We start from the raw sequence: 13573 nt of genomic DNA, 5'->3' as shown, positions 1-13573 counted from the left end.
CAGTGTATCCCAGCAGACTTCCCCGATCCCTGCCTGCCGTGTCGCGGGCCTGACCTCGAGGAGGGGTGATGGCAGGAGCTCTGGAGCCAGGAGCTGCTCCGAGCTCGGACGTGCCCGCCTGGCCTCTGGCAGAGGTGAGGTGGCTCGTGTTCTTGTCAGCCTGGGAGATGGGATGGAGGACAGCATTCCTGTCATCCCTAGAAGCTTTCCTTTTTCTGGAGGCATAGGCCAAAAGAAACAGTGCGAGGGAGCTAAAACCAAGGAGTGAGGTCTCATGGAAACATCAGTTAAAGCTGGAACTTGGATTTTTTTGTCTGGACTGCAGCGAACACACATGATTTGCATTAACACAGAGACTGTACAGTCTGATCTGGCCTCAGGGCTGATTCCCTGTCTCTCTCGTTCTGTTGCCACAGCTATCCTGTAGACAACCAAAGAGGTTCTGGTTCTGGAGGGCCCAAACGATCCAGCCTGGTTAGCCCGAGCCACCCGCCACCAGCTCCTCCGATCGGATCGCCCTCCGCAGCCAGGCCGGGCTTTGCTCCCCCTCCAGCTCCTCCTCCACCGCCACCCCTGATGGAAAACACCCCCCCTCCGCCACCTCCCATGGGCTTCCCCTCCCCGGGGACCCCCCCGCCGCCCTCGCCCCCCTCTTTCCCTCCTCACCCTGAGTTTGCTGCCCCTCCACCTCCCCCGCCTCCCCCGGCAGTCGATTACTCCAGCGTTCTCCCAGCCCCGCTGTCGCAGCCGGGCGCTGGGATTGCGCCGCCCCCGCCGCCGCCCCCGCCGCCTCCGGGCCCACCCCCCCTGGCTTCCAGCGGCCTGGATGGACCCCCGCCCCCCCCCTCCGCCCTCCGACACCTCCACATCCAAGCCCAAGTCATCCTTGCCCGCGGTGAGCGATGCCAGGAGCGATCTGCTGTCGGCTATTCGGCAAGGTAAGGCCGTGTTTCCATGCCAGCGCCCTCCTCTGCCTCTGGAAGACCCCTGGGAGCTGTCTCCTCCTGGGAGCAGTGTGACTGCCTTGCTGCTCAAGGCCTGTCCCTCGTGGTCCCTCCTTGTCTGCCCCCCTCTCGAGCGCCTTGCTGGGTTTTATGCTTCCCCCAGCACTCGTGGAGATGGCAGTGCCAGCGTTGGCGTGATCCAGGTTTGCTGGGGAAGGTACAGCACTGGGGTTACCCTGTGGAGGGGCACAGAAGGGATTTGCTTCCCATTCCACCTCCCCACCCAGCCTGTCCTGGCTGTCCCCATCAGCGTCACCCCAGCGCACCCAGCCTGCCTGGCCCAGAGGCAAAGGGAGCTCGCAGTGTGACCCAGAGCTTGGCATGATCCCCTCCGTTCCCTCCCAACAGGCTTCCAGCTGCGCAAGGTGGAGGAGCAGCGGGAGCAGGAGAAGAGGGATGTTGTGGGCAACGACGTGGCCACCATCCTGTCGCGCCGCATCGCCGTGGAGTACAGCGACTCCGAGGACGACTCCTCCGAGTTCGACGAGGACGAGTGGTCGGATTAGCCACGCTCCCACCCCTCCTTCCCTCCTCTCCTCCTTACCCAGTCAGGTGGCCAAACCTCGCACCACGTCCTTTGCATCCTGTAACCAAAGATGTGCCAAGGGTTTTCAGACAACCAGCAGCATATCTCCCCTGTCCCTCCCCCTGCAGCCTTGGCAGGGCTCGGTGCTCTGCCTTCCCAAAGGTCTCCTCGCGGACAGCGAGGATGCGGCTGGGATTTAGCTGGAGGGGGTGTAACGGTTGCTTATTTAAAAGAGAGCTAAACCTCCAGATTTTTGATGCCACCAGGCAGAGCACATATAAACCCTCCATCCTGAGGGATTTTTAAAGCAAAGATGGATGATCCTGTTGTGGCCATGTGGCCTTTTGGATGAAGGACATTTTCAGCTGGTTTTCTCAGTGCAACAGCAGACAGTTGATCTGATGGCTCTTCCTTGCCAGTGAATACTGGTAGTGCTGCAAGAAAATGGGCTTTAAATGTCAGTTCTCTGCTGCATCCCACTGTCAAATAATCAGGTTTTTGGCAATAGTGCACAATTCTTTCCCCCCCGACCCCTGAGTATTAATTCCAGATCGCCCTGTGTGGGGTGCATTTCCCAGCTCCAAGGGTGCTGAGTGCCTTGGGTGCAGTGTAAGGAGAGACTTTCTTTTTATTTTAGAAGCTGCCTTTACCTTCCTCAAATCTCCTGGACTGCTTTGCCAAGAGGAGACTTGCACAGAGGGATGTAAAACCAGGGCAGGATGCTTGTTCAGCTTCCCACTCTTGGGAAAGCAGAGCCACTGCCCCACTGAGACACATCTGTGGTCAGCTCTGAGCGGTGGCCAGGCCTCGCCGGGCTGATTCTCTCCAATTCATGCTGAGATTGTGTTTTAAAATTCCAAATCCAGTGCCTAAGCCAGGGAGATGGGGTGGGGAGGGGTTCTCTGAGCACCTGGCACTGTGGTGGTCTTTGGCCTGCCAGGGCAGTTTGAGAGGTGCTTTTTTTAGCGGGGTGATCATACCTTTAACACAGGGACTTAAATGCTGGTATTGCCTTTGCTCCTTCTCCCTTCCCCCTAGGGAGGGGAGTCAGTGTGCCTAAAAACATCGTGTGTGTGAGCTGAGTTGCCCATCAGTTACATCAGACCTAACCTACCCTAATTTTGTTATTGTAATTCATTAGTTAATTTTAAGAGAATGTTTTTGCTCCTCACTAACCCTGTGAATGAATTCCCAGGCTGCTCACTATAGACCCAGTACTGGCAGGGGAAAATGGGGAATTTGAACTAGCTGACCTCGGTTCTATTGCTGTTTTATGTTACCTTACATAGAATATGAGCATATCTTGGAAATCTAACCCAGATACCCCTGATGTGTATTTTAATTTGGACATGACTCAGTAAGGGTCATGCAAAAAGCAATTCCAAAGCCTTTTTGAGGTTATGGGTCCAGCTGTTGTGGGATGTGTGTCCCACTAAGACCAACTCTCCCATCTTTTTGCCTTTCCTAAAGTATTTCACCAGCCTGTGCCTGTCTCTCTTCCCTGCCTCGCCTCCTTTAATGATGTTGCTGATACCTGGAACGCTGGGCTCTGCCCAAGGCTGGCTGGGAATCCTGCTTGGGAGTTGATTGATGGCTTCAGCTTGTGCTGTCGAGTTCTTACTGGTTCCCTGTGTGTGTCTGTGTCCGTGTGTGTGTGTTGATCTTGGCCGGGGCAGAGGTGGCCTGGGGGACGGGCTCAGGGGTGCAGGTCAGGCTGGCACCCAGTGAGGCCCCAGAGGTCCCTGGGTGGCAGCACCGCCGGGTTTTGTGTGCAGGCAGGATGCAGGGGGTGTGGGCTGGGAGCAGCTGAGCAGCACTCTGCCAGGCTCTGCAAGAGGGAGCAAACCCCTGGAGTGCAGGTGAGCCGCGGTGCAGTGGAGAGACTGGAAATGCAGAGGGCTGCTTGCTGCAAGCTGGGTGAGGGGATGAGGGAGGCTGTGCCTCGCTGTGCTGCTCTTCCTGAGAGCATCCTCCTCTGGCTGCTCTGAGAGACAGGTTCCCAGGAGAAACAGGCCCTGAGCTAACCCGGGCTGACAGCGGGATCACGCAGGGAGGCGAGGAGCCCGCAAATGCCAAACCTGGCTCCATTTGAGATTGCATTAACTAGACTGAGCCCTCCTTGGGAAAGGGGAGCGAGTCTTCCCGTCGCCTGAAATGCTGAGAAGTGCCATATCCCCTGAGCCCCCGTGGATGGTGTGTCAGGCAGGGCCATGCCTGGGGCGCTGGGGACACGTCCCTCACTCTGCCTGTTGCACGAGGATGCTGCTGTGGAGCACAGCTGTGGGTGGAGGTGGCTCCTCTGGCCTCCAGGCAGCGGGAGGGACGCTGCCTTGTCCCTGCAAGCCTGCTGGAAACACCCTCTGCTCCCAAATCCCATCCCAGGGCAGGCATCAAAACTGCAGGATCCTGAACAGAAGGGCTGTGGGCAGGTAGGGGAGGTTGGTTGGTGGAGTGTTTTTCAAATCTCCTTTGATTCCTGCCTTTCTTTTTTTTCCTAAATCTTTGGTTGCCTTAGCCTGTGTGGGGATCCCTGAGAAGCAGCTGCTCTAGAGAGGGACCAGCTCTGAGTATCCTTGCAAAATCGCAGAGCTCTGGGCCACCAAGTGAGCTCAGTGTTTTTGAAAGCAGTAGGGGAGGAGGAGAGGTGCCAAAACCAACCTTTGCAAGAGAGAGCAGCTGTGCTGGAAGTGCAGGGCTGCCCTACCACCTTTGCCCTCGTGCTGGGGGCTCTTTGTCCTTGCTCCCCTTTGGTGGGGCTGGGGCTCGGGCATTTCCCAAAGCCCAGCTGTGCTCCCCCCAGCAGCTCCCCCCTTGCAGCCATTTCACCCATCCTGCGAGCGGCTGGCTGGGGGCTGCGAGTCCAGGCAGGCACAGCCACCTTCCCTTCCCTTCCCTTCCCTTCCCTTCCCTTCCCTTCCCTTCCCTTCCCTTCCCTTCCCTTCCCTTCCCTTCCCTTCCCTTCCCTTCCCTTCCCTTCCCTTCCCTTCCTTCCCTTCCCTTCCCTTCCCTTCCCTTCCCTTCCCTTCCCTTCCCTTCCCTTCCCTTCCCTTCCCTTCCCTTCCCTTCCCTCCCCTCCCCTCCCCTCCCCTCCCTCCCCTCCCTGGTTAAACATTCTCCCGGTGTCCTCGCCCGCAGCGCTTGGCTGCTGCTCCCGGCAGCCTCTCCCTCCCCCGCCGCCCTCCCCAGCCGGGGAAGCCTGGTCCCGCTCCCCGGCTCAGCCCGGAGCCGCAGCCGGTGACCTTCACTGCTTCTCCTCTGCTTATCAGAGCCCGAGCGCCGCGCCAGGGCCGGGCAAGGGGCTCCCCGAGGCCCCAGATGGCTGAGGGACCGTGCAGAGTGTCATTTCAGGGAAAGGGTAGATTGGATTTTAATTTTTTTTTTTTTTTCAGAAGGTGAACTTATTTAACGTGTTTCTTTTGCAAGTCCCTGCCCTGGAGGGGCTCTGGGACGGAGCTGCCTGGCAGGGCAGATGCAGCTGCCCCGGGTCAGGTTTCACTGCTGTTGGATTTCGGGGGTGCTTTCTTCTCTTCCTTTTTAAACAAAGCCTTGAAGTGGAAGTGGATCCGATGTTTTTATTACTGTATTAACATTCATTTTAATTCACTTCAGAAACTAACCCATTTTTCTTCCTGATTAGAATGTCATAGAATTAGACAAGCTGTAACCCCTCCTGAAGTGCCTTATTTTCCTACATGATATAAATATATTTATAAGAGTAATTATTCCACTTATATCTTAGGGGTTTATTGCTGAGCAGGAGATAAGGTGGGAGAGGAGGGATGGGAAGTGCCCTCCACGGACCCAGCCAGGCTGGGGGTGGAAGGGCGACGTTTGATGGATACTCTCAGGGTGCAGGGGGTTCCTCACTTCAGACCAAAGGAGTTTCAGCAGTGAAACTCTGCTTAGAAAGAAGAAAAAAGGACGAAAAACCCCAAACATGTGAGCAAAATACTGTAGGTTTGTCAGGTTTTTTTTTACCCCTGCAGAACAAACACTGATGGCCGGGCTCTGCGGGGAGGCAGTGGGTGCGGGGGACCGGAGCCCGCCCTGCTCCATCCTCACGTCCCAGTGCAGCCTCCCTGCCTCCTGTGTTCCCGTGTGATGTCTGTGCTTTTCCCTGTCACTTGCTGTATAAGCCAGATTTCCTGCTGCTTTGTTTTGTTGTTTTTAATAATCAGCTCAGTAACCCCTGGATGAAGATCCCAACTGCAAATATTTTGTAATGTACGTGTATAAAAGTAATAATTTTTTTGATTCTTTTTTAAAACTTGATAAAGTCTTTCTATCCGCTCGGTGCCCGTGTGTGTCACTGTGGGGGCTGTGTGCCTGGGCCTGGCATGGGGGCTGCTGTGGCTTCGTGTGTGTGGAGCCATGGGAAGGTTTGGGCTGGAAGGGACCTTAAAGCTCATCTCATTCTGGGGCAGGGACACCTCCCACTGTCCCAGGCTGCTCCGAGCCCCGTCCAGCCTGGCCTGGGATGGGGCAGCCACAGCTGCTCTGGGCACACCTGGCTCACTGCTGGGAGCGTGGGAGGTGCAGGGCCCCTGAGCCCATCGTGCCTGTCCTTGTGGCCTCGGTGCAGCCTCGGGGGAGCCCAGTGTCCTGCAGGCGCTGGCTGCCTCCTCCCAGGGAGGCTGGTGCATCCCGAGCTGTCTGGCAAGCACCGTCGGCACAGACACCTTTTCCCTGCCGAGGTGGCCTGAGGCTGTCACCGGTGGGAATTTGGGGGTCACAGCGCCAAGGAAGCCCCAGCCAGGAGCAGCCTCCGGCCTCCCTGCCGTAGGAAATGGGCCCAGCTCCATCTTGCAGAGCAGAGTGGCTGCAGCTGGGCTGGGAAGGGGCTGCAGCAGCTTTTTGCCTCCATTTCACAGCTCCAGCTCCCTCGTGCAGTGAATGTGCCTGGCAGCGGTGGCTGCTGGCCCCGAGCTCAGGTGCCTCGTCTGGCCTCGCTCCGTGGGGCTCTGTTTTCTTGCTGGTTGGTGAAAAGCAACAAAAGGCTCTGTCCCTGCTGCTCCTCGTCCCTGCTTTTACCGCGGGCTTTGCTCTGCCAAATTCCCTTGGCTTTAGGAGACACCGGTGCCTCGCTCCGCAGCGCTGTGCCTTTCTTGGCTGACAATGGTCCCTGGCTGCAAAACCTCATTAGATTAATTGGCCTTGCCAGCTCCTGAACAAGCAAGGCCTTTAGTCGTGCAGGGGCGCGGAGGGCAGGGGAAGGAGGGAGCTCTGGGGCTTCCACACTCCCTGGAGCTGCATGTCCCAGCTCTTGGCTCCCGCTGGAGCCAGGGAGGAGCAACTGGAGCTCCTGGCTGCCTTTGGACGGGCGTGGCTGTGGCCAGGTGGTGCCTTTGCTTTTCTGGGGTGCAGGACAACACGTAGCCTTGCGCTTTTGGAGCGGCAGCCCTTGGAAGTCGTCGTCAGAGTTTGGGGGGTGTTGGTGAGTTTTGTGCTGGTTTAACCCCCTGAACAGCAGGGAAATCTAAGGATCTGCCTTCCTGGGTAGCCCACAGAGCCGGGAAGCTCCTGGAGGCTGAGGTTGGCTGGGTGCAGGGAGGAGGAGGCTGGCAGTGATTGATTGTGTGAGCCCCAGCCCTGCCGGTGAGCAGCACTTTGCTGCCGCAGCTGGGGCAGCGTCTCCACAGCTCCGCAGCCTTGGCACACCCACCTTGGCCCCGGCCTTTGATCCCTCTCCGTGCCCGTGCCCGTCTGTCTCTTCCACATGACTCGGCGCAGGATCACAGCTGGCCAGGCTGCGCCTTCACAGGAGCCCCCGTCTCCAAAGACCTATTTAATTTTCTCCTTCAAGGTGGTGTTAGCAACACCCAGAAGATGCTGCCGGCTGCCTTGGACGAGTGGGCTGTGTGTCCTTTCCACCACTGACGTCAGCTTCTCTCCCTTAATTCCCCCCTCTGGGACCGAGGCGAGTGCAGGCGCTGCCAGCTCGGATCAGCGTTAGCAGCCTGCTCTCCCGGTGTGTGGCAGCGCTCCGCCGTGCCAATGTCACCCCCCGGCTCGCGCTGCCGTCCCTGGCCAAGCAGCCATGGGTGGTGGGAGAGCACTGCCCTCTCCCAGCACCCTGGGAAGGGCCCGGCGCCAGCAGAAAGTCCCCGTTCCTCGCACGTAGGTGTGCTGAGATGGCAGCTCAGCCCCTCAGAAATGGCTGACTCCTCTCTGGCGCTCTCGCTGCCTGGTGGGTTTTTTCTCTCCTCCTCCTGCCTTTGCCGTTGCCTACGCGGTTGTGTGGGGAAGGCAATCGGCTCCCGTGCTGCGGATGGCTTTATCTGTAACTCTTCCATCTGCTCACAGCAGCTCACAAATAACCACGGGGTGCCAGAGGAATTATGTTATTTGGAGCTCAAGTTTCTGCAGTCTGGCAGGGCAGCAGCTCTGCGCCGGGCTCAGCCGCTCTGCAAAGGCCAGCGCCGGCACGGCCAGGGCTCGGGGCAGGAGCTGGGGAGGTGGCCAGGGCTGCATTGCTCCCCCATTCCCCCAGACAAAGCCCCAGCCCTGAGCCAGCGCGGCAGCCTGGTCCTCGGGAGCTGCCTGGGGGAGCAGAGGGTCCTGCTGGCCCCGGCTCCCCGCGCAGCCGCGGGCTTGCTGCATGGCACGGGGCATCAATGGGATGAAACGGGAGGCTGCTGAGCCCCTCTCCTGGAACTCTGCTGTTTCCCAGCAAGCACAGCCCTTTCGGACAGCCTTCCCTCCCCGGGAAGCGCCACGGATGCCCCCAGAGCCGTGCCGGTGGTGGTGGCCGGGGATGATGCTCGAGGCCGAGCCGTGCCGGGAAATGCCTCCCGCTGCCTCCGGCATTTGGTAAAACACTTACAGCAGGGCCGTGTTTTCTTCATTTCCTGCCTGCTGCCGCTTCCAAGGAAACAAAATCCCCCAAGCTAGGGCTGAGCTTTCTCATTTAAATGTAACCCAGGCCCATAGCTGGAGCTGCCAGCGCTCCCCAAGGCCCGGCGGTCCCAGGGTGCTGCAGGGGAGGTACCTCAGGACTCGAGGTCCCATCACGGGCACTCCAGTGAGGCACCGAGGGCACAGCCCCATCCCTGGGATGGGTGTGGGAAGGGCAGCTCTCAGCTGCGCCCCAGGCAGGGCGCTTGGGGTGCGGGGTGCCAGGGGGAGGTTTTGCAGTAGCAGGAGCCTCCTTCCCCCTCCCGTCTGGCAAAACCCCGGCGGTTTTGGCACCAGGGCTGCAGCAGGGTGGTTTGGGAGCAGCCCTGGCTCTGTTGCGGGTGCTGCCAGCTCTCTCACCTGCACGGTGGCCAAGGGCAAGTGCTTGGAGCCAGCCCTGGGCTGCGCTGCTGCCAGCGGGACCGGGGCTGCTCACACCAGAGAGGGGGAGCGACCCCCAACCCGCCCCCTGCCTGCCCTGCAGCACGGGCAGCCCTGGGAGGCAAGAGCCGCCTGTGCTTGCAGCAGCTGCTGGGAGCCTGGGAAGGGCTGGCCCTGCCAGATGTGCAAGCACAGCTGGGGTGAGGCCGTGCCCATGTCTCTTAGCTCATATTTTAACCCCAAAGTTGGGCTGTTGGTCCCCCCCGAGCCTCTCCTGCACCTCCCTGGCGTGGGGGTGGCTGCTCAGCACTCTGGCACCTTTTTGGATGGATTTGACTCTTTTTTACAGCTTCATTTTCTGCATCTTCCTCCACCCAAAAGGGGAGCAGGCTGGGCCCTGCTGCATCTCCCCGCCTGCTCCGTCATCCCCCGAAGGCCTGGAGCAGCCAGGAGGGGCTCTGGGCTCGCTGCAGGGCTGCAGAGGGACCGGCGGGGCCGGGGCCGGGGATTCCTGCAGCCCAGGAACTTCCCCCATCCGTCCTGAAGCGGGGAACCGGCACAGGTAGGAGCCAAAGGTGCCTCTCCCGCCCGGGAAGGGGGCACACGGAGCTGGGCAATGGCCCCGTGGTGGCAGCAGGGGACGGGGCTGAGGGTGACATTGTCGGGGTGACAAGGATTCAGCGAGGGCTCAGCTCCCACAGCTCCCGGATTTCTGGTGCTGGGGAAACGCCTCGGGCTGAGCGGCGATGGCTTTCGATGCCACTGTGGGTCACCGCAGCCCCTGAGCCCTCTGCCTGCCCCCGGGCGGCCGGGGAAGCTCCGCAGCAGCAGCCCAGCCCTGCCAGGCGTGGGGAGGGGGCCGCAGCCCTGAGCCCGCCCCACCGCTGGCTGTGGCGGTGGGAGCTGAGGAGGGGCTCCGGCAGACCCGAACGGCGCTGCCTTTGTGCCTCGCACTCTCCGGTGCGCCACCGTGTCCCCAGGGGAAGCGACAGGGACCCCAGGCAGTGGGAGGAACGGGATGGGCTTGCGCGCCTGGAGAAGCTCTCTCTGCAGCCATCAGCAGGGGAGGCACGAGGGAGGGAAAAGCAGTTTCAGCTGCCATGTGATGTTGACATAAGAATCACCAGGTAAAAACTGCCCCTGAGCACGGCAGAGCTGGGAATTGCGGGGTTTTTCACTGCTGGGGGAGGCAGGCTTGGGAATTATCTCCGGAGGGATCTCGGCTGAGCCCTGGGGTAGAACGAACACCTCCAGCCTCTGGCTGAGCCTCACTGGGCACAGAGGGAGCCCAAAATTGACCATCCCCGGCGCTGAGCCCAGCCCCGGGAGAGCAGGGGACAACCTGTGTGTCCTTCAGCCCTCCGGCCCCATCTCCCCCCATCCCTTGCCAGCGCAGCCCCCGCCAGCGCTCAGCCGAGGGAGATCTCCCTTTCCCCTGCAATAAACAGCCCCAGCCCTCGGGGCTGCCGCCCGGCCCCCGGGCCGAGGGGCACGGGAGCCCGGGGGCCGCGCCCGTCCCTGGGCACCGAGCCGGGGACGGCTCCCGGCCCCGGGGGCTCTGCCGCATCCCGGCCCGCCGAGCACAAAGGCTGGGAGAGCCCGGCTGCCCCCGGCCGGGGCGGGCAGGGGCACGGGGGGCTCCGGGGGCGCTGCTCCCGGAGGGGCTGAGCTGCCCTAATTATCTCTGCCGTCATTAACCCGCCTTCCCTGCCACCAGCGGGCAGCCGGGGGGTGTTCAGAGCCCGTGTGAGCAGTGGCTTTTGGAATCGCAGTGAGGGGGTGCGGGGCACGGCCCCCCTGTGCCCCCTTCAGCGGAGAGGGGCTGGGGGGCAGAGGTGGAGGCAGGGACGGCGCTCCTGCTGGATGGACGCCCTCGGTGGGAGTGAGTCCTGCCATCCCTGGCCGGGGGGACATGTCAGATGTCACCAGCAGAGCTGGATGCAGCCCCGGTGCCTGCTGGGGCTGTGAGGATGAGGATGGTCCGGGGCCTCCGTGCTGCTCCCCCCGGGCCGGCTCCTGCTAACAGGATGTGATGGGCGCGGGCAGCGCTGTCACTCGGCATCTCTCACCCGGGAGCAGGGACACGGGCAGGGGGACGGCCCCGATGGGACCCGGGAACCTCCCCCTTCTCTGCCCCTCGGGAAACACCGGCCCGCCCCCTCCCCAGCATCCAACAGCCGCACCTCGTACCACAAATTAATTTATTCCCCAACCAGGGTTGTAAACAAGAAGCAGCCCCCCCACCCTGACCCACCGAGAGGTCCCCATCCCAGGGGTCCCCATCCCAGGGGTCCCCATCCCAGGGGTCCCCATCCCAGGGGTCCCCATCCCAGGGGCCCTTCACACCCATCTCCCCAGAAATGTGCAAATCCAATCCCAGTGCAAAGAAAGGCTTTGGCAGGGGAGCCCTGGGGGCCGTGAGGGGGGGTGGCAGCGCACAGAGGACCCCAAAACTTGTGGGTTTGGGGGTGCAGAGCCTCCCGAAGGCAGCGAGCACTAGAGGGCAGCAGGGCCCAGCGCTGGGCGGCGGGAGGGAGGCATAGAAATCAAATTAAATAATAATTCAAATACCAATAAATAAATAAATGGACGGCTGGGAGAAGGGGGGGAGGGGGTTGAGTCCCTCCTCCTCTGGCAACGAGTCTCTCCTCCCCTTCCCCAAATGTATAAAATATATTTTGACCATCTGAGGTAAATAACAAGGTTGTAAAAAGAACAAGAGGGGGGTGAACGTTCCTGGCGTTTCCCCACCCTTAAAAAAATAAAGCATCGTAAATAGTTTTAAAGAAAATATGAGGATCAGCCCCCTCTCTCTCACGCATAAATATAGATTACATTATGGATAAAAAATACGTCTTTCTCTCTATTCAAAAAGTGGAAAAATAGAGGAAAAGAAGGGGTTGTGCCCAAAAGAGGCCGAGGCCGGGAAGAGCCGCCTGTTCCCAAGAGCTCCTGCAGTGTGCCTCTGGGGACGAAAAGGGGGAATCGGGGCAGATCCCCCGTGGGTGCGCGAGGCCGGGGGTCAGACGTCGCTGGGGGAGCGGGCGCGGCAGGGCGGCGCGGGGCAGCAGCCGCAGCACGCGGCCCACAGCCCCTTCTGCAGCTCCTGGTTGCGGAAGGCGTAGAGCACGGGGTTCAGCAGCGAGTTGTAGGCGGCGGGCAGCAGCGCGGCGTAGGCGCACAGGCCCGGCCGGCCGCAGTCCCCCAGCAGCCCGTAGACGGCGAAGGGCAGCCAGCAGGACGCGAAGGTGCCCAGCATGACGGCCAGGGTGGCGATGCCCTTGCGGGTGGTGACGTACTGCGAGCTGGCCAGGAAGTGCCTCTGCACGGCGATCTGCTGGGCGTGCCGGCACACGATGCGGCAGATCTGCACGTACAGCTGGAGCATCACCAGCAGCACCGCCAGGAAGGAGGCGGAGAGGACGGTGAGGTGGCTCTTGGTCAGCGGTTTGACGACGCTGCAGGCGGACGGCTCCTTCAGGCAGTTCCAGCCCACGACGGGCAGCAGCCCGTGGCAGACGGAGGCTCCCCAGGCGAGGATCAGCATGATGTAAGTCCTGGTGACCGTCCTCTCCGAGTAGTAGGTCAGGGCGTTGCAGAGGGACAGGTAGCGGTCGATGGTGATGGCCAGCAGGCTGCTGACGCTGGCCGTGAAGGAGGTGACCAGCAGCCCCACGGTGAGCAGGCTGACCGCTCCTGACGGGATGAAGTACACGAAGGCGAAGTGCAGGATCAGCCCCAAGCCCGCCAGGAGGTCGGCGGTGGCCAAGCTGCCGATCAGGAGGAAGGTGGGGGCGCGGAAAGCCGGCGTGTGGAAGATGAGCACCACCACGATGGCGTTCTCGCAGGAGATGATGGTCCCCGAGATGCAGAGGACAACGTCCCACGGGTTCAAGGCCAGCGGTTGCACCACAGACTCCAGATCCAAGGAGCTGCCGCTGCCGTTCCTGGCTGAGAACCAGCCTTGCTGGCCCTCGCTGGAGTTGGGGGGCCCTTTCTCCATCATGATGGCAGAGGGCGGCCTGCGAGAGCAGCCCCTCAGCACCTGCTGCCCACGAGCTGCCCCTGTGCCACCCGCACGGGACAGCGCTGCCTGCCCCCAGGAGTTGTCCTCAGCAGGGTGGGCAGAGCGGTGGAGGTTGAGGGTGTGCTCGCTGCGGGCTCCGAGGGGATTTTTCTGGATGAGATGGTTTAGTTTTAAAACAAATAGGTGAATAAAGGGAAGGGCACACACACACACACACACACTCACACACACCACCCTGCTCCTGCCCGCCTTCGCTGCTGGGGGCTGGGCACCGCGCGATCGTGATGGTCAATCCAGGGGAGCAGGACTGGCAGTGGAAAACACCCTCCCCGGCCAAAGGGGGCCACAGCGAGGGGATCCCCAGCAGCAGGTAAAGGGGGTGACCCTGCCCCCCCGATCAGCCCCCCAGCGGGAGCAGCCGCCCTCCCCTCCCCACCGCGGCACCCCTCCTTGCCCCGGGGGTCTCCCCGTCCCCGGGCGGGCACCACAGCCCCTGCACGGGCTCTGGGGGGGCACGGCCGCCCCTCGCCCCCCTCCCCACGGCGCGGCGCTGCCCGGAGCGGGCTCCCCCCGTCCGCCGGAGCCGGGACTCACCTGCCGGGGCTGCGGGCCGGGGCTGCCGGGCCATGGGCGCCGCCGGGTTATAGCGGCCGCGGGGGCCGGGGGCCGGGGGGGCCCGGGGGTGACTCACGGCCCCCCCCCGCCCCCCCAGCCCCGCCGTGACGTCAATGGCGCGCCGGA

General features: G+C 61.6%; 2 protein-coding genes across 2 annotated transcripts in view; one reads left to right on the top strand and one right to left on the bottom strand.

The window, feature by feature from the left end:
- Positions 1–1651, top strand: part of WASF2 (WASP family member 2) — a 28077-nt gene extending 26426 nt beyond the window's left edge. Inside the window, 3 exon segments of the mRNA XM_038160725.1 lie at positions 417–837; positions 839–938; positions 1353–1651. Of these exon segments, the coding sequence (XP_038016653.1) occupies positions 417–837; positions 839–938; positions 1353–1510 (679 nt within the window). The 3' untranslated portion in view covers positions 1511–1651.
- A 9389-nt stretch (positions 1652–11040) lies between these two features.
- GPR3 (G protein-coupled receptor 3) lies at positions 11041–13473 on the bottom strand. Its single transcript, XM_038161057.1, has 2 exons — positions 13427–13473; positions 11041–12982 (listed from the first exon to the last, which is right to left on the bottom strand). Exon 2 carries the CDS (start codon positions 12809–12811, stop codon positions 11828–11830), a length of 984 nt encoding a protein of 327 aa, XP_038016985.1. The 5' UTR covers positions 12812–12982; positions 13427–13473; the 3' UTR covers positions 11041–11827.
- Positions 13474–13573: the final 100 nt, after the last annotated feature.

The sequence above is a fragment of the Motacilla alba genome, chromosome 23 (genome assembly GCF_015832195.1).
Source record: "Motacilla alba alba isolate MOTALB_02 chromosome 23, Motacilla_alba_V1.0_pri, whole genome shotgun sequence".
Lineage (NCBI taxonomy): Eukaryota > Metazoa > Chordata > Aves > Passeriformes > Motacillidae > Motacilla > Motacilla alba.
Note: the sequence above shows the minus strand (reverse complement) of the source record. Positions and strands in the feature narration are given on the sequence as shown.

Excerpts from the sequence above, each read along its gene's own strand:
- GPR3 (XM_038161057.1), bottom strand. The coding sequence starts at position 12,811 with ATGATGGAGAAAGGGCCCCCCAACTCCAGCGAGGGCCAGCAAGGCTGG.